Raw genomic sequence first — 17,260 nt, 5'->3', positions numbered from 1 at the left:
AAGACACGCCAGCGACAACTGCGCCCTCGGCGACGCCGGGAGCCGCGAGCGCTTGGCCGCTCTCGCATGACCTATGTTCAGTCTCCCATTGTGCGCGGACATAGAGGGCGGCTGAAACCCATTCCTCCCTAATTGCATCTGCATCGGCGACGAGCTCGCGCAGGAGTTGAGCGAGGCCGATCGCACGCGAGCATAGCTCGTCGCGCTCGCGCTACTGCCCTTTTCGCTTCCCCCTCCCTGCCCCCTTCCCCTCGCCTTGTATTTTCATGCGTTAGGGCGATATTTCGCGTCTCAGGACGCGAATACACGTCGCGCGCGCGCGCCCTGCCTCTTGTCCCTCCTTCGTGCACGTGCCTGGCAATAGCACCGAGCGTGTATCGCATCGCTTTACATTTCAAACATGTATTACAATGCATACATGATATATATGATTTTTTCTACTTTTTTAGGTGGCGGGCGCGCGCCGCGTGTGGCAGCGAGGGCGAGCACGGCGGCATGCAGCGCAACGTCGGAGATGAACCCGAAAAGCCAGCGCGCTCTGCGGGATTGTCCGCGAGCGCGGCGGTCGGTGCCCTCGAGCCACCTGCGAGCCAACGACTCTAGCAGCCCCAAGTCCTGCGCGATGAGCCAGGCCGTCCCACAAGGCTAAAGATCCCGCACCCGCGAGCAGTGTGTGAGGTCAGCACCAAGTTCCGTGTTCAAATCCGGGTGCTGCTACCATACTGCAGAGATCTCCAGAGTGCATTTTTGAGTATACTGAGATCTGAAACAAAATTCTCAACTCTAGCGCAGGTCTCGTACATGCCCTAGGGCCAGTTACCTAGTAGACAGGTCATTGCAGAGGGGAAAAAGAGGAGTGGAGGACAATTGAAGACAACTCGCCGAGTCAAGATAGGGGGAGGCATAAGGGGGAGACCAGGAGCAACCGTACCGCACCGTGGCAGCTCAGCGCAATCGTCGGAAGTAGGTGGACGTGCGCATGCAGTTGTTTAGCCAGCATTGGGGTTCCGGGGGATGCTGCTCGATCGGATAGGGGGAAGGGAGGCGAGCGAGATTTGACTCGCGAGGAGGAGGGAAGGGGGAGCGGTGGCAGGGAATGCGCCCGCGGTGTATGCTCGTCGCAGTCGTTATGGGCATGGCTGCTTGAAGGAGGCTTGTCGGTACTACTCGGGGCGGCGCGGCCCAATACGACACCTGTTCGTCCATCGTCACTCCACTCGTTCAGCGCGCTGCGGAGCTGTTAGCAGCAAAGGAATTCGGTAGCGCGCTCACCGTATCGTGGGATTGAACCTCGAGAGCGGCCGCTACCGCCCGCGGGTAGCGCGCTCGCCCCGCCCCTATTCCGCTTGAGACGGCGGCTTGATCCTCCTCTGCTCCCTCCTGCATGGCAAAATCCTGCTCCTTCTCCTGAAAGGTTCTCCGGGCGTCCGCCTATGGTCGTACAACCTTCTCGCGTCTGCGATCGTGCACTGGATGGTGGTTGGTGTCAGGCTTGATCGCGGGCGCCTGCGTCGCCGCAATGTGGCGTCGCCTCGTGGCCGGACCAAGTTGGTCTCACGTGCGACCAAGTTGGTTGCACGTGAGACCAAGGGTGGGAACCTCCTTCCATTTCGGAAAACCCTGGGCATGGCGGAATAGACTCCGGTGAGAATATGACCAGCACGTGATCGTTCAACTTCGGAACGTCGGCATCAGGAGATGCGGAAATCGAAATTTCTCGGGTCGCTCTTCCTTTTCTCAGTTTTGCCTTTCGCCACCACCATCACCTCCCACCACCACCGACTGCGACGTCGCGCATCATGTCCTACTCGTCTTTCTTTTCCTCGGGCCTTATGGCTCCTCCTTTGCACTCCACGTACCCGGCGAACTCCCAGCCCACGACCCCGACGCACAGCGACATCGACCTGTCCGACGACGACCGTAGCATGGACACCACCCCGCAGGCGCCGGGCACGGGCTCGTCTGCCCCGACACCCTCGTCCCCGAGCCCTGCGCCGCGCATGCGCAGACGTCGGTCGAGCTTGACGCTCGGCATGTCCCCGATGAACTCCATCAAGAGCCCCGTCCGGAGCGCGGGCGACGCATGGCAGCGTTCGCGTTCCCGCAGTGGTAGCCTTGACCAGGCCGCATGCGCCGCGGCGACCAGTATGATGGACCGCGTTGCGCGTAGGAGGAGCGGGAGCATGGGCACTGTCCTCAAGTGCGCTTCTTTCGTCCCTTTCTCAATCGCATGCGCTAACAACCCATATCCCAGGCGTGCCGGCCGTCGTGTCCCTGCTATGCATCCGCCTCCGTCGCAGCCGTTGCCCGCGCTCCCAAACCCGAACGTCCTGTCGTCGCGTCCGCCCCTTGTGACGCGCACGTCGTCAAGCCACTCCGCTTCGATCCCCACGCTCAGCGTCAAAGGCGTGCAGCAATCCTCCGCCTCCGACCACCAGCTCTGCAGCGCTGGTCGCACGCGGGACCGGTCGTACTCCATCGCCAGCACCGCGAGCTCGTGCGAGCCCATTCACGAGGACATCAAGGAAAACTAATGTGCGGCGCGTCGTGTCGCGTCGTGCGGTCGTGCCGCTGCCACGTCTACGACCCCTCACGCATCGCTACGACCGCGCGCGACGCCCGTGCGCGACGAATCAATGCCCGACACCCGTACCATCCGCCATGTGCACTGCATCTAATTATCTGTATGCGCTGCATTTAATCGCCTATATACTTTAATCATGGCAACATCCTCTTTCATCAAGTCCTTTATTGCTTAATCAACCCTTCCGTTTCACCTCCTGTCGTACTTGTGGCATCACCATTATCGTTGTGGTTTCTCCGTTTCATTTTAGGGCTCCCGGTGGCTTACATCCCATGCGCGCCTCTCCAACTCCTATCTATTCATCCATCGCATGTCGCTCGTCACCGTTGATTGGACACTTGCTACCCTCCGCAGACCCTCTCGAGTCTTTTGAAGACGATTTAGAGTGCCCCTGACTCCGACCTTCCGCGGACTGTTCCTCTTTACTACCTTGACCTCGACAGGCTTGCTTGTCGCTGCACAATGTATATACCCTCGCATACTCTGCTATATATGTGCTGCACTGGCTGTAGCCAATGTATCTTGCACTTTGCCCTTCGCTGAGTAGTTGGCCATAAACTCAACCGTTACGGTGTACACGTCACCGCACGTGATGTAACTGGACAAGCGCGCTGCGCCGACATCGCTGGCGGCGAACGACCGGCTTTGCTCTCTACGACCATGTTATGGACGTGGCTGCTCCTCGCGGGGCTTGCGGCGGCGGCGGGACTACCGTCGTCGCAGCTGACGTCCTTCCCAAACCTCCCCTCCAACATATTTTTCTTCGACGACTCGACAGACGCGGTATTCGTGGATTCGGTTGATGGCACTGTCTTCGTCTCCAGTGATGAGGGGAAGACTTGGGCCGATGCAGGCATCGAGGGCGTGCAGACCGTCGTCGAGCACCCCTTTGACCGCAACTACGCCTTCGCTATCGGCAGGGGGACGACGCACTACCGGACGGCCGACCGCGGGCGCAGCTGGCAGCGCTTCTCCTCCCCCGCGGCGCCCGCGCTCATCTCGAAGCCCCTCGCCTTCCACGTCGATCAGCCGGGGCATGTTCTCTTCCAGGTCACGCACTGCGAGCCGCGCAAGATCGGCTGGGGCGTGGTGTGCCGGGACGAGACGTACTACACGACGGACGCGTTCTCGACGGAGATGCGCTTCATGCGCGCGGACACGTCCCGCTGCGCGTTCGCGCACTCGACGAAGGAGTTCAAGCACGATGCGCATCGCGATCTCGTGTTCTGCGTGGCCTTTGACGCGGACGCGGTCGCGGGGGCGCACGCCATCGAGAGCAGTAGATTGTTCGCGAGCACGGATTTCTTCGAGGTGCGTGCCTAGGCCTGCACGATACTTCTCTGCTGACATGCTGCGCAGAACGACGTGCGGATCGAAGATCTTGGGATCGGAAAGGCCGCCAAGGGCGTCCTCGCTCTCGCTATCGTGTCCAAGTTCGCTGTGGTCGCACTTCGCGACATCACCCATGCAGACACGCGCCTCTACGTCTCGACCGATGCGCAGAACTGGGCTCATGCAGAGTTCCCCCAATCTTCATCCGCGCTGCTCAAGGAGAACGCGTATACCATCGTCGAAAGTACCCTCCACTCCCTGGCGGTTGATGTCGTTCGCGGCGACAATGACGGCGCGACTGGCACACTCTTCGTGAGCAACTCGAACGGGACGTACTTTGTGGAGAGCCTTGCGGATACGAACAGGAACTCGGCGGGGTACGTGGCAATTGCCCTATGTTTAACCCCTACTGACGCGGCGCGCAGTTATGTCGATTATGAACATATTTACGGCGTAGACGGTGTCGGCCTTGCCAATGTCGTGGCGAACGCAGACCAAGCTGGTACCCCGGGTGTCACCAAGCGATTGCGCACCATGATCACTTTCGACGACGGCAGACGATGGTCCCCTATCCGCGCACCCGAGGGCAGCAACTGCGATACGAGGGACATCGAGAAGTGAGTTGACTCATGCCCTTTAATCATTACGCGCACCTTTTGCATCTCTAACCATCCACCTATACTAACTTCGATTCCCAAGCTGCGCTCTCCACCTCCACTCCGTGACCACCCCCCACAACTTCGGGCGCGTCTTCTCGAGCCCCGCCCCCGGCTACGTTATGGCCGTCGGCTCCGTAGGACCCGCCCTCGCCCCCTACGAGGACTCCGACACTTACTTGTCCTCCGACGCCGGCCTCACCTGGACCCGCATCGCCGAGGGCGCGCACAAGTACGAGTTCGGGGACGCGGGGTCGCTGCTGGTGCTGATCGACGACGAAGAGGCGACGAGCGAGGTGAAGTGGTCGGGGGACGGGGGAAGAACGTGGGAAACGTATGATTTTGGGCAGCGGTTGAGGGCGAGGGCGCTGGTGACGGTGCCGGATAGTACGAGTCGGAAGTTCTTGGTGTTGGGTGAGTCTGCTTCCTTGAGACTGTGATCTGCATCCTGATCGTTGACACTCTTGCGCAGGCCAAGTCGCACGCAGGGATCAGAGCGACAAGAAGGTGGGGCCCTACGTAGTGCAATGGTTGGACTTCGCGGGTATGTCAATCAGAGGCTTTGCCCGCAACATGATTTACAGCTTGGACCAGACACGCGCGACCGCAAGTGCGGTGACAACGACTTCGAGAAGTGGTATGCGCGCTCCGGAGAGACTGAGTGCTTGCTAGGACACAAGGTACGTTTGACGGTCTTCCAACCGTGCATGACTTGGACTTACACTATACTTCCAGCAATGGTACCGCCGCAGAAAGCCTAACGCGGATTGCTATGTTGGCGAGAAATTCAACGAGCCCGTGGAGCACGACGAGCCATGCGAGTGCGGAGAGAGCGACTACGAGTGGTGGGTTGTTTATCATCCTTGTCCTGAGACGAGGCGCTGAGAACTCGGGCGCAGTGACTACAACTTCGTCCGCCAAGGCGCCGACTGTGTACCTGTGGGACCAGAGCCCGTACCAGCAGGGTAAGCTCGCAGTCTTCCTGTGCGACTCAAGTACTCAGTTGATGCTCTCCAGAACATGCACGACTGGCAGGCCGGACGAGACATACCGGGGCTCCAGTGGATACCGCAAGATCCCTGGCGACATCTGCGAGGGCGGTATAGCGAAGGACGCACCTGTGGAGAAGCAGTGCAGTCAGGCGGAGCCGGCTGAGGGTGCAGTGGTTCATCAAACATTTGAGTTCCCGGCCGTGGTGGCGCAGCATGCGTACTTCAAGGACTCCCCGGTAGGCTGCTTCATCCATGTGGGTTCAAACTCATGAACTGACCACGTCACACCAGACTATCCTTGTACGCCTCACGGACCATACAATATGGCAAAGCGCGAACGAAGGGTACACATGGACGCAGCTTTTCCCCGAAGAGCGGTGAGCAAGCTCATCGACAGACCGCTATGAAAAAAGCTGACTTAGTTGCCTTTTTCTGTCAGATTTCTCGGTTTCTACCATCACAAGTACACCGGAGACCGCGCGTACCTCGTCACTCCAAACGCGCGCTTCTACTACACGACAGATGCTGGGCGCAACTGGTACCCGCAAGAGGCCCCCAACCCGCCGAATACGTTCCGCGCACAAGTGCTGCGCTTCCATCCGACGTCGGACTACTTGATTTGGGTGGGCAACAAGGACTGCGAGGGCCAGGGCGAGAAGTGCCGGGCTGTTGCGTGTGAGTGTCAGCTCGCCTTGAAGGTGATGTTGGATGCTCATCAGAGCTCTTTTGCGCAGCGTATTCCCGAGACAACGGTCGAAGATGGACGACTATCGACGAGTACGTGCAGAATTGTGCATGGGCGCGCGATGCGCGATTGGCAGCGGACCCCAATGAGATCCTTTGCGAGAGCTTCCGGGATAAGAAGGGCAGCCAACGGATGTTTGGCGGAGAGAACCCACTGGAGTTGGTCGTTGGTGGTAATTATTACACTAAGGTGAGCTTGAAGAGCAGACATCCATTGCCTTCTCAATACTGACAATGTCTTTTCAACAGAAACGCCGCATGTTTGAGCACGTCGTTGGCTTTGCGAAGTTCAGCGAATACCTCGTCGTCGCTGCCATGGATCCCAAGTCGCGCTCCTTGCAGCTGCAAGTGTCGCTTGACGGCGCGAACTTCGCCGAGGGTCGCTTCCCGCCGAGCATGCATCCGGAGACGCATGTGAGAAGTCGTCTAGTGGTATCATGACGGTGACGCTGATCGCTTACAGGCCTACACCGTCCTCGAGTCATCCACTAACTCGCTGTTTCTGCATATGACAATGTCCGAGCCACCCAGTCCATACTGGGGCAACATCCTGAAGAGCAACTCGAACGGAACATACTTCGGTGTCAGCGCAGAGCATGTTAACCGCGATGAGAGGGGTTATGTGGACTTCGAGAAGGCGAGTTGTCGGCGTACTCTTCGAGTTCTGTTGAGTCCTAATGTGTTGCTCCCAGATGATCGGACTGGACGGCATTGCGCTCATCAACATTGTCGGCAACGCGGACGAGGCGGTCTTGACAGGTCACAAAGCGCTGCAGTCGCGCATCACTCATAACGACGGTGGAACATGGAAGCCTCTCAACCCACCACCTGTTGACTCTTTCGGCAACAAGTACGAGTGCCAGAGTACAGTGCGCAGACTTTTTGCCCTAATTCGCGGAGTGGTCCTGACAATGCACGAGTAGAACTGCGCGTTGCACATCCACGGGTACACCGAGCGTCTCGACCCGCGTGCGACATACTCCTCGCCATCCATCGTCGGATTGCTCATGGCTGTTGGCAACGTCGGCGAGCATCTGCTGCCGTACACGGAGTCGGACACCTTCCTCAGCCGCGATGCGGGCTTCACCTGGGAGGAGGTGCACAAGGTTCTTGCACTCTTCCGAACCCCTTTGTATTAGTACTGACGCCCTTCAGGACGCCCACCTCTGGGAATTCGGCGACTCCGGCAGCGTCCTTGTCATGGCGAACGACGAGGAGCCGACAGATCATGTCCTGTTCTCCACTAACGAGGGCAAGTCCTGGCGCGAGTACAAGTTTGTCGAAGGCGGGAAGCTGCGCGTGCGGCAGATCGTCACCGTACCGAGCGATACGAGCCGGCGGTTCATCCTCATCGCCCATGGCCCGCGCGAGACGAACAGCTACGCTATTCATCTGGACTTTTCGGCGCTGACAAAGAAGCAATGTGAGTGTAGTCTGGTCAAACGGGAATCATGTTATTGACTGCATCGTTCAGGCGTACTGAGCATCGAGGATCCTGGCCACGACGACTTTGAGCTCTGGAGCCCCAGCGAGGAGCGCACGGAGCGATGCCTCTTCGGCCGTCAAGTGATTTCGACTGTGCTGAATTGTGGAGACGCGACTGACCTGTTGCGCAGACCCTGTACCACCGACGCGTGCGCGACACGAACTGCGTCGTGGGCAAGCAACCCAAGGCGGAGGAGCGTGTCCAAAAGAATTGTTTGTGCACTGCTAGCGACTTCGAGTGGTACGTTGCATGCATTTACAGCGGTGTCGGTAATGCTGATTATGGTGTAGTGAGTTCAACTACATGCGCAACGACGCAGGCGAGTGTGTCCTGGTCCCTGGCACGCAGCCGCTGCCGGATGATGATAGCGTTTGCCGTGCTGGCGACGAGTATTGGTACGAACGCACGGCCTATCGCAAGATCCCTTACAGGTAATTTGTCAACTTTCTTCGGCGATATCCCCGTAGCTTACGATTCCTCCAGCTCCTGTGAAGGCGGCGAGCGGCCAGACCGTGGGCTCAGGCATATATGCCCTGGCTTCCGCGCTCACGGAGCGTTGTTCTGGATGTCGATCATCGTCCTCCCATTCGCCTTCACCGCACTGATTGCGTACTGGTTCTACAAGCGCAGCGGGATGATGAGAGGGTACGTCGACTGTACCTACCATCCGCACAGCTTGACTGATCTTTCCTTCAGAACCATTCGCTTACCGGGCGACGGACGTGGGCTGAGTGCGCCGTCGTTCGGGAACGACTCATCAGTGCTCGACACCCTGGCCAGCGTACCATGGTTCATCATCGGCATAACCGGCATCGCGTACGAATGGGCTGCCAGCCGCGTGGAGGGCTTCTTCGACGGCTACCGGTCAAGAAGAGGATACAGAAATGTGCCGATCGATGAAGACGCACAGATATTGAGATTTGAGGACGAGGACTAGAGCTATGTGAGGCTCAGTGTGGGAGCCATGTGCGGCAAGGTCTGAGAGCCAGGAGAGGCTTGCAAGTAGGATTGGTGGGTGACATATGTACCATCGCATTGTGACTGCTATAAAAACAACTCGATTGACTGCTTCATGCTAACGCTATCGCTGTATTTATCCCCTTCGTAGGATATGGATTAGGGCAGTCCTGTAATCGCTAGGTGTATCGAGTTGCACCTGCATCGCTTTCACGAATTCTTGTTGCTCGAAGGCGCAAGGAACTCGGTGCAAGCAAGCTGCACGTATGCCCACAGCTGCACCTTATCAAGCATGGCAACGATGTTTGTTGTAGTAAGGGGGATATGAGTAAGAAAAAGTGGTATTGGAACGGAGCTTCCCAGTGGCCCGTACGGGGGTCGAACCCGCGACCTTGGCGTTATTAGCACCACGCTCTAACCAACTGAGCTAACCGGCCTCGTAAAGCAAACATTACAGAGCTCCCCGACAGGGCCGATTTGAGGGCCAAACTACAGTACTTGGAAGTTGGAACACACTAGGACAGAATCCATACTTACAAAGCACAACGACGAGACGGTAGGTAGTACAATCTGGCACGCAAAGCAATACATAACGAAGCGATCCACAGCCTGAGGCCCATGCCGAAAACAAGACTAGATGATACAGATGGTGGAGAAGAAGGTCAGCAAACTTGCTATCGAGGGGTATCGAGGCGCCTCGAGGAGGCCGAGTGCGTCAGAAGTGCGTCAGCTGCTGCTGCGTATGAAGCTCGAAGCCTCATGGGGGCGTTGAGGCATCAGCCTGGTACGGCCCATGACGCCTGGCATGGCTCCTCGGGGAGGACCATGGGCGCGTGAGCGAGCACGCTGCGCGCGGGCGACGAGCTCGAGTAGCGCGAGCGCGCGATGGACGTGCTGCGCGAGGCGGAGCCAGGCCTCGCGGATGAGCGGCAGGAGCCGATGGGGGACGGCCAGGTGGCGGGAAGCACTAGCGGGCTCAGTGGCGCGGCCGCAAGGTCGTCTTCTCCGGCCAGAAGGCCTTCTATTGGCGGCAGGTTGGTGAGAAGGGGTTTTGCGAGAGGGCGTTCGGGGGAGTAGGGGTGAGAGCGCGATAGCCGTCGGTGGTGGCGCCGCTGCTTGGATGCGCGGTGCTTGCCTGAGCCGCTCGCTGTAGCTGCGTCAGCACTAAAGGTGTGCGAAACGCTAAAGATGAAAGGCGCACCCCAGTCAACTTGTCCCCTGCTCTCGATGGTCACTGTCGCCATCGTGGATGTGAGGCTCATGACCGGGTCGCAGGGGAGTGGATCGAGCGTATGTCGCTCCTCGACTCCCAGGAGACCCAAGCCCATCACTGGTGTTTCTTGCTCGATTTCCAAATCAATTTGCCTCGCACGGTGGCTGGGGCGTCGCATTCTATCGAGGCTGATGAGGTCCAGAGGAAGTAGATCCTCCTCTACCAGGACGTATAAGCTCCCGGTATCGCGCACCGCCCCATCGTACGTACCCTCAGTTTCCCCAAAGCATGGTATCAGCGTATCCAGCTCCTGGCTACTCGTCGCTGGATTCATCGCGATGGTGGTCGATAGCAATCGATGGATGGTGAAGATGGCGGTCGCGTTCAAGTTACGGTGCGTTTCTCGGCACGGCAGACGTTGGGCGGAGGGTATGTCGTGGTGGCGGTCGAAGTGTGAGATAGTCCGTTATGAAGCTCTAGCCGCATGTGCGCGGGCGCCTCGTGCAGGTCACGGTCGTCGCGCGGACGCGTCATCGGCGGGGCCGAGGAACTCGGAGGGCGCTTCGCTGCGGCGGGCGACGACTAGGCCCGCCCCAAAATTGGCGCTTCGCGGCTGGCCGCGTATGTCACGGCGAGGGCTTGCTATTGGCGGGGTGCTGTAGGCGCTCGAGGGCGCTTGCGAGGAAGCGTTGAGAAGCGTTGAAGCCTTGTGATAGGGCATGATAGAAGGACGTAGAAAGCAATACGGCGTGCCTATTGTTCTCGTTCCTGTGCGACGTTCTGTGGATCCATAAATTGTGTCCTGGGAGGAAACTGACAGAGATCGACGGTACACACCTCAGTATATTCCACCCTCATTTACTGTGGGTCCAGGGCGGTTTGACGAATCAGCTCAGAGACTGACGGCAGTACGGCGCTGTGGTACAGGAGCCACTTCACCTTGAGAACATCGGGCAAATGGTTTAGGCCTTGGCTCGGTGACCTGCACTAAAAAGCGACTCATGCTCATGCTTTTGGAATTTTGTCGGGCAGGACCAGCTATGTGGCATACCAATCGCTCTGGCATTCGAACATAATCGTCAGTCACGTAAATGTGGACGGCCAGAGACATAGTAGAGGGATCTTTCACAGAGCGAGAGTGCGCGCGAGTGATGGTGGTCCAGAGGCAAACCAGTTCGGCACTTGCCGAGAACCCACTAGACGCTTTCACGACTTCAGATAGCTTCAGACCGAGTCCTTTCACATTATTGAGCGTTGCCCGACTGCGAGCCAATGAAGATTGAAGGTCTGAGCAAACGAGGGGGCATAAAAATTAGGTACAATTCGATATAGCGTATGGTAGATGCTCTATAACGGTGTTCATATGATATGCGCGTGTCCCAAATCGCGAATCACGCTGAACAGGTATCCATTTTGTAGGTGTAAATGAAGCCATCGACGTCGATTCTCGCAGACGAGCCCAGGCTAAATTTCGTAGCACGCAGGACCTCGACGCGTCCTAGCTCGCGCAACCGGTGCATGCTTGACTTGACGACTTGTTGTCCACCCTTCGCGGCGCGGACCCAGAGGCGAAGCTTCTGAGATTGCGGAAGCAGGCCGTCCGCTATCTTCTCAGCGAGAATTTTGTCAACGGCCATCCAGCGAGCGGCGACGTGAGCATCCTCAGCGTAGGTTGGCACGGTGAGCTCGACGTCGAGGCCCCGCAGAGGAACGGAGGACTGGATGTCGCCGATGAGGTGCTCGAGGGCGATTGGGACGAAGCACTTGTCAATTGCCCGCTCGAACTTGATGAAGACTTGCGTCAGGTTCTCCGCCAGGACAAGAGGATTCGCAGCCAGCGTTCCATTTGATGTGAGCCATGGCGAAGCGAGCTCGACGAAGGTGAGTGATTTTGACATGTGCAAGAGCAACCTTTTGAGGGCGTCGGTGCCCGGTGCGTCACCAGAAGGGGGCGGTTGGATTCCACAGCACCTGACTATGAGACGCTGCGCCCGAGTAACGTCGTAGGCGCAGCGACGGTCGAGGAGCCAGTTGACCATGGCCGCTAACCGCGCGGGCGCCCACCTGTGCGGGTCCTCTTCCTCGTGCCCCGGATCTGAGGTCAGAAAGGGCCCAGCGTCGGCCTGCAGATTCAGCGCGCCGACCTTCGTGCGGTAGAGCCCCTTTCGGTCGTGATCGCTGAAGTTGACCATCAAGTTGCGGAGGATGAGCGTGCTAAGGGTGCTGCCCGGGCCCTGCGTCCACCGTAGAACATGGTTATGGTGTGGCCCCCAAAATAGTAGCCTGGTCGGGTGGCTTTCGTAGGTTGACGGTGGCGGGGCGTGTTCTAGGGAACTGGACTCCGATGAGTTGGAATTGATTATCCTGGACGTCCTCCTATATCTGTTCCGATGACGACGCCCCGGAGTCTTTGACGGCACGGTCATTGGTGAGGGCCGGCGAGGGTGGCTGAGTTCAAGAGTGGCTGGGTGATGAGTGTAAGAGGCAGGGCGCTTACTTTCATTTTATACATGGTTGGGCCAGCGTTTTGTGACTGTGATCGACACATTGGCCAACATTCATGAACTGCGCGCGACGCCACCTGTTTTTGGCGTGGCACGCGGCATAGGGTGTGGCCTGGTACAAAAGCTTCATCAGAGCCGTGCTTTCAGCTGAGGTCAGTCAAGTCTCCTCAGAGAGACATATTTCATTGCTAGATACGACCCATGGACCGTGATGGACAAAGACAAGAGTGAGGCGCGTGACGAAACGACCGTGACTGAATGATGGCCCGCCTGTCACCGAACGCACAAGGGATAAGACCCATTAGGCAATCCAAAAATGGGCTTGCTTTCTGCCATCACGTTCAACGGCGACGACGCGTCCTGTCGCCTGCACGACCGCCCAGGTCCTCTCATATCATCCCCTTGCTGAGCGCCCCCTTGAGGAGCAGTATCAGCAGCCTCAGGGCAGGATCCCACACGTTTTCTGCACACGGTTGGTTGAGGGAGTCGCGTCAACATGTTCTTCATTGTGAGTGTCGCGCGCGCTCGAGCGCGATCGAGCGCTGAAGGACCCTTCCCCCATCTCTTGTCGAACTTTTGGCCCACAACGACGCGCCCCACATAGAAAGAACTCACGCACTCGATCCTCTTGCACCCCTCGTTCTTTGGGCCGCAGATGACGAGCTTCCTGGAGGCGAAGCTCTACGCGGACGTCGAGGGGACCTGCTCCGGTCGCTTTGGCTACATCATTGCGGTCGTCAGCATCCTCGACATCGGGAAGGGCATGGTCATGAGCGGCAGCGGGCAGGTGCGTGGCAGCGCTTGTTGTTCATGGCACCCTTGTTCATGGCGTTTCATTCCCCAGGCTGAGTTCATCACGCGGTATCGGGCCATTGTGTTCAAGCCGTTTAAGGGAGAGGTCGTGGATGGCGTGGTCAACAATGTCACGAAGGCATGCCGTGCTGCTCGAGGCTGCCGTGCGATGCAGCTGACATGATGCGGGCAGATGGGATTCTTCGCGGACGTTGGACCGTTGACGGTGTTCGTGTCACATCAGGTTCGCGTCGAGGCATGTTTCCCCTGTTGTACCTGCTAACGGATGCCGTGCAGCTCATCCACCCGGACATGAAGTTCGACCCTAACTCCAATCCACCATCCTTCGCTTCTGAAGATGCAGTGAGTATCTGTCGCGCACCAAACCCACTGCTCTCCCTCCTATGAACCCGCCATGTCGTCGCTCCCCTTACGCCGTCCGTAGATCATCGAGAAGAACACGAAGGTCCGGTTAAAGATCGTCGGCACGCGTGTTGACGCTACGGAAATCGTGCGTCTTCCCCCTCATAGCCCTCAAAATAAAGCTGACGTCTCCCCCAGTTCGCGATTGGCACAATAAAGGAAGACCACTTGGGCGTGATCGAGTAGACGTCCCAATATCCTCTGTTGTTCTTCGCTCGCCCGCAAAGGATGCGCTGTTTGCCCCTCGGGCGCCCTTCGAAAACCTTTTTGCGTGCTTTTTGGCGTGCCAGGTCAAGATGGAGAGACCGGACAAATACTTGACTGTCCAAGGGCCTGCCATCGCATGCTTGCGTGTAGCATAGAGCCGTACACTAATCCTATTGGGACAGAGTAGCACCTTTTGAATAGATGCTAAGCCATCTTCAATCTTGGTGCGGATGCGTCGATACCGTCTGAGCCCACACAGGTCAAGACTGTGTATATGCCGTTCTGTGATATGTACCTGGCCCAATACTTGCCAAATTGGGAAGGCTTTGTTTGGCAAACAAGGATTGCCCATTCTCAGGTGAATGCGCTGCTCGTGTGCGGCCCGTTTCGGAGCGTTGCGCACGGTCGTGTAAGTAACAAATGGGATGAAGACGACCCTTTTCGTGCAAGGTGACGGCAAACACCTAGTGAACAGCTCCTATGGTCACCTTGCTTGCAAGGCGACATCGACGGCCAGCGCACAAACACCTTCGTCCACAATTTAGTACGGCCCAGACGACGAGAGTAGGATTCAGGCTCACGCGCGAGATTCAAGCAAGGTGTGCAGCCGGCGAAGCCGGGGCTTCCTCTAGTAATACAATGGCATCCGAAATACTAAGATAACGAAAAGAAGAAGATATGGCCGCGAGTCGAACGCGCACGGGCTCCCGGCCGAGCCACCACACCGCCGAGCGCCCGCGCGCCCAATGTAAATCTGAAGCCGGGGTCGATGCCGCAAGTCGTAGTCGGAGGTCCAGAACGAAACAGAGCCCGAATCGTCCGTCCGCCCCCACCGATGGAGGTGAGAAAGCGTACCCGGCCACTGCGGGGTGAGGTTCCGCTCATACTCCTCATGTCGCAATCGAAGCCGAAGTCGCTCGTCGATGTCGTAGCCCCAGTCGGATTCGTCCGTCGTCCAGGTCGTCGGCGATGGGGCTGTCGATGGCCTGCGTCGACGATTGGCCCGAAGCGCAACAGGTGGCGCGGCAATGTAAAGCAGTTAGTACATGCACAATGGCGAGTGGAAGAGAAAGCTTACCACGTTGTGCACGTGAGGTGGCGCGCAGGAAATACGAGCAAGTCGCGCGAATGTGGTCCGCCTGCTGATCGTCGCTCCCTTTACCGTCGCTCTAATGGGGGATGACGACGAGCCCGGCCCCCACAGTCGACACGCCCCTCGCACTCCATACTTGCTGGTCGCATTCGTCGCCCCGTCGAAGTCGAGGTCGCCCGTGTCGATGTCGATGTCGGTGGGGGGATGGGATGGGTGAAGGAAGGCAAGATTCTCTGCTTTTATGATGCTTCGGACCGTCAGATGGAAGCTGTGCATGCGTTGATGTTTGTTGATGGTCGCATGAAACAAGGAGAGATGGATCTGGAGGACGGAGGGTGAGCACATCAAGCGCGGACGTACTATATTCGATCACGCACCTCCTCCGCCGACCAACCGCCATGAACCCATGCCAGAACCCATCCAGCCTTGACCGTAGCCGGCCCCGCAGATAGCCTACATTGCGTCTACGATGCATGGAAGAGGAGAGAGCAACGAACAGCAAGGGCGTGGTGAACGCAGGAGACAACGAGCGCTTATTCGTGGGTGATCGATCAAACCATTTTGATCGCTGTGCTGACCAGCCATCACAAGCTCTGCCCCTCCCTCTTCCTCCATCAGCGATGTAATTCACACATACTCACTTAATGGCCTTTGTATCCACGTCTCCCTCCCTCAGATACTGAATTACAACTGGAAGAGGGATGTTTTATGCGCAAATGCAACACTTCGAAGACAAAGACGCAAACGACCCTGCAATGCAACTTCATCCGTTAATACCTCCGTGACTGGACTCGTATACTTCTAGCTCCCCTCTGTGCTTCAGAAGTATATGTTTCCAGGCCTTACATATTGTCCAATCACCGTTGATTAGAGCACACGATCGCGACCATGCAGCGTCTGACTACCTGGGCACAATCGACTGCTGTTGCAAGGTCTCTCCCGCCCTTCGTTGACCCCATCAATTTGAACGGTGCTCTGGACAACAAATCTAAAGTCACGCGCGCCACACGCGCACAACGAGAGTCCAGTGCCCAAGCCCAGCCCACGGTCGCAGCCTCAAGGCAAGGTTGAAGCCGGCGTAGCCGGAGCTTCCTCTAGTACCGTAGATTGAGCCATATTGCGCTGGCTTCAGCCTTCCTCCATCCCATCTTCAGCTTCTTGTTCTGCATTCCACCACGCTGTCGGGCCCAGCCCCTGTTCGCCTATCGAGCACTACGGATGAAAGTCAGCCAATACGTCGCGCAATTCGAGGGCACCGCGTCTCGCAACTGAGTGCAACGTCTCGCAGTTAGACGCAGCCTGCCGGGCGCCACACATCCACGCCGAACGTCCCATGTCTTCCCGAGCAAGTGCAACTCAAAAGTGTACTCACAATAATCGTATACGGCGGCCTCTTATTCTCACTTGTCGGCGCCGCCTTCACGGGGCCGTTGATCTCGGGCTTCTGCACCGGCCCCGGCTCGTCGTCGTAGAACTCGTCTGCTTCAACGCGCATGCGGATGACCTCGCCGGCGTCGATGTACATGCGCGTGTCGGTGGGGGTGTCGAGGAGGACGTGGACTGAGAGTGGTTCGGTTTCTGTGGAGTGGGGTGAGTGATGGGTGGGAGAGGAGAAGAGGAGGCAGGGTAGGTAGGGGGGAGGGGGGATTGAGCGAGGAGTAGAAGGGATGGAGTGTGGAGTAGAGAGTGTGTGTGAGTATGGAGACGGACCTGATGGATTTTCTGGGGGATTTGGCAGCCAGAAGTGCGCGCGTTCGTTGGGGTCGAATGCGGATGGTTGTGGCAGGTACATGGCGGGGATGTATACATCGTCGAAGAAGTTCAAGCTCACTACAGCGCGTAAGTATCATTCAAGAATGACGTACAAAAACTACACACCTCGTATCCCATCCTCATCCGAAGACTTGACCTTGCCGAGGACGACCTCTGAAGTAAACGGCCTAAAGACGACCAGCCGAAACACAACTACACATCTGCATTCAGTACGCATGAGATACATCCACCCAGTCCACCCAAGCTCACCCTTATACCATAGCATTCCATCCCCATACCGCACCTTCCCCTCGCTCGCCTGGCTCAGGTCAAACACGCAGATCCCCAGCCCGACATTATGCAGTACGCGATTCGCATACTTCTTGTTTAGTTCTGTTATAATCGCTTCTTGTGCGGGGACACCGAAGTCGGAGGGGTGTATTGGTACGGTGTCCTTAATGATGGATAGTTGGAACATGGTGGTAGGGGAGGAGATGGCGCCGAAGCTATTGATCGGGGAATTAT

At 57.7% G+C, this 17,260-nt stretch overlaps 7 protein-coding genes and 1 non-coding gene across 8 annotated transcripts; 3 read left to right on the top strand and 5 right to left on the bottom strand.

Annotated features, from left to right (window-relative positions):
- Positions 1–653: 653 nt before the first annotated feature.
- Positions 654–1,322, bottom strand: SCHCODRAFT_02620334 (uncharacterized protein). The gene is made up of 3 exons (XM_050344994.1): positions 1,273–1,322; positions 821–1,229; positions 654–763 (listed from the first exon to the last, which is right to left on the bottom strand). The coding sequence occupies exon 2, from the start codon at positions 1,135–1,137 to the stop codon at positions 946–948; it is 192 nt and encodes a 63-aa protein (XP_050201365.1). The 5' UTR covers positions 1,138–1,229; positions 1,273–1,322; the 3' UTR covers positions 654–763; positions 821–945.
- Positions 1,323–2,183: 861 nt separating this feature from the next.
- On the top strand, positions 2,184–2,534 carry SCHCODRAFT_02666067 (uncharacterized protein; the record flags this gene model as incomplete). Its single annotated transcript, XM_003033506.2, has 2 exons — positions 2,184–2,200; positions 2,255–2,534. The coding sequence occupies 2 exons, from the start codon at positions 2,184–2,186 to the stop codon at positions 2,532–2,534; spliced, it is 297 nt and encodes a 98-aa protein (XP_003033552.1).
- Positions 2,535–3,242: 708 nt separating this feature from the next.
- On the top strand, positions 3,243–8,977 carry SCHCODRAFT_02620327 (Oligoxyloglucan reducing end-specific cellobiohydrolase; the record flags this gene model as incomplete). Its single annotated transcript, XM_050344993.1, has 22 exons — positions 3,243–3,895; positions 3,944–4,293; positions 4,342–4,533; positions 4,616–4,986; positions 5,045–5,116; positions 5,167–5,252; positions 5,308–5,417; positions 5,472–5,537; positions 5,590–5,800; positions 5,856–5,941; positions 6,004–6,239; positions 6,299–6,498; positions 6,558–6,722; positions 6,772–6,945; positions 7,001–7,177; positions 7,232–7,414; positions 7,464–7,731; positions 7,783–7,874; positions 7,925–8,034; positions 8,085–8,225; positions 8,278–8,439; positions 8,491–8,977. Coding segments are annotated over 22 exons (4,346 nt in total), but the record flags the coding sequence as incomplete, so codon positions are not given.
- A 72-nt stretch (positions 8,978–9,049) lies between these two features.
- Positions 9,050–10,406, bottom strand: SCHCODRAFT_01211854 (uncharacterized protein). The gene is made up of 3 exons (XM_050341252.1): positions 10,235–10,406; positions 9,953–10,183; positions 9,050–9,898 (listed from the first exon to the last, which is right to left on the bottom strand). Exons 1-3 carry the CDS (start codon positions 10,296–10,298, stop codon positions 9,528–9,530), a joined length of 666 nt encoding a protein of 221 aa, XP_050201363.1. The 5' UTR covers positions 10,299–10,406; the 3' UTR covers positions 9,050–9,527.
- Positions 9,115–9,188, bottom strand: SCHCODRAFT_t72. Its single transcript has one exon. It is a non-coding gene; the product is annotated as a tRNA-Ile (tRNA).
- Positions 10,407–11,253: 847 nt separating the features above from the next.
- Positions 11,254–12,541, bottom strand: SCHCODRAFT_02687094 (uncharacterized protein). Its single transcript, XM_003032934.3, has one exon. It carries the CDS (start codon positions 12,388–12,390, stop codon positions 11,356–11,358), a length of 1,035 nt encoding a protein of 344 aa, XP_003032980.1. The 5' UTR covers positions 12,391–12,541; the 3' UTR covers positions 11,254–11,355.
- Positions 12,542–12,809: 268 nt separating this feature from the next.
- SCHCODRAFT_02620320 (uncharacterized protein) lies at positions 12,810–14,109 on the top strand. Its single transcript, XM_050344992.1, has 7 exons — positions 12,810–12,976; positions 13,073–13,255; positions 13,313–13,399; positions 13,454–13,504; positions 13,558–13,623; positions 13,706–13,771; positions 13,822–14,109. Exons 1-7 carry the CDS (start codon positions 12,965–12,967, stop codon positions 13,867–13,869), a joined length of 513 nt encoding a protein of 170 aa, XP_050201362.1. The 5' UTR covers positions 12,810–12,964; the 3' UTR covers positions 13,870–14,109.
- A 2,002-nt stretch (positions 14,110–16,111) lies between these two features.
- On the bottom strand, positions 16,112–17,213 carry SCHCODRAFT_02496082 (uncharacterized protein; the record flags this gene model as incomplete). The annotated part of the gene is made up of 5 exons (XM_003032933.1): positions 16,112–16,195; positions 16,356–16,543; positions 16,694–16,813; positions 16,862–16,948; positions 17,006–17,213. The coding sequence occupies 5 exons, from the start codon at positions 17,211–17,213 to the stop codon at positions 16,112–16,114; spliced, it is 687 nt and encodes a 228-aa protein (XP_003032979.1).
- Positions 17,214–17,260: the final 47 nt, after the last annotated feature.

This window comes from Schizophyllum commune (assembly GCF_000143185.2).
Source record: "Schizophyllum commune H4-8 unplaced genomic scaffold SCHCOscaffold_4, whole genome shotgun sequence".
Taxonomy (NCBI): domain Eukaryota; kingdom Fungi; phylum Basidiomycota; class Agaricomycetes; order Agaricales; family Schizophyllaceae; genus Schizophyllum; species Schizophyllum commune.
This window is presented reverse-complemented; position numbering and strand designations above follow the sequence as displayed.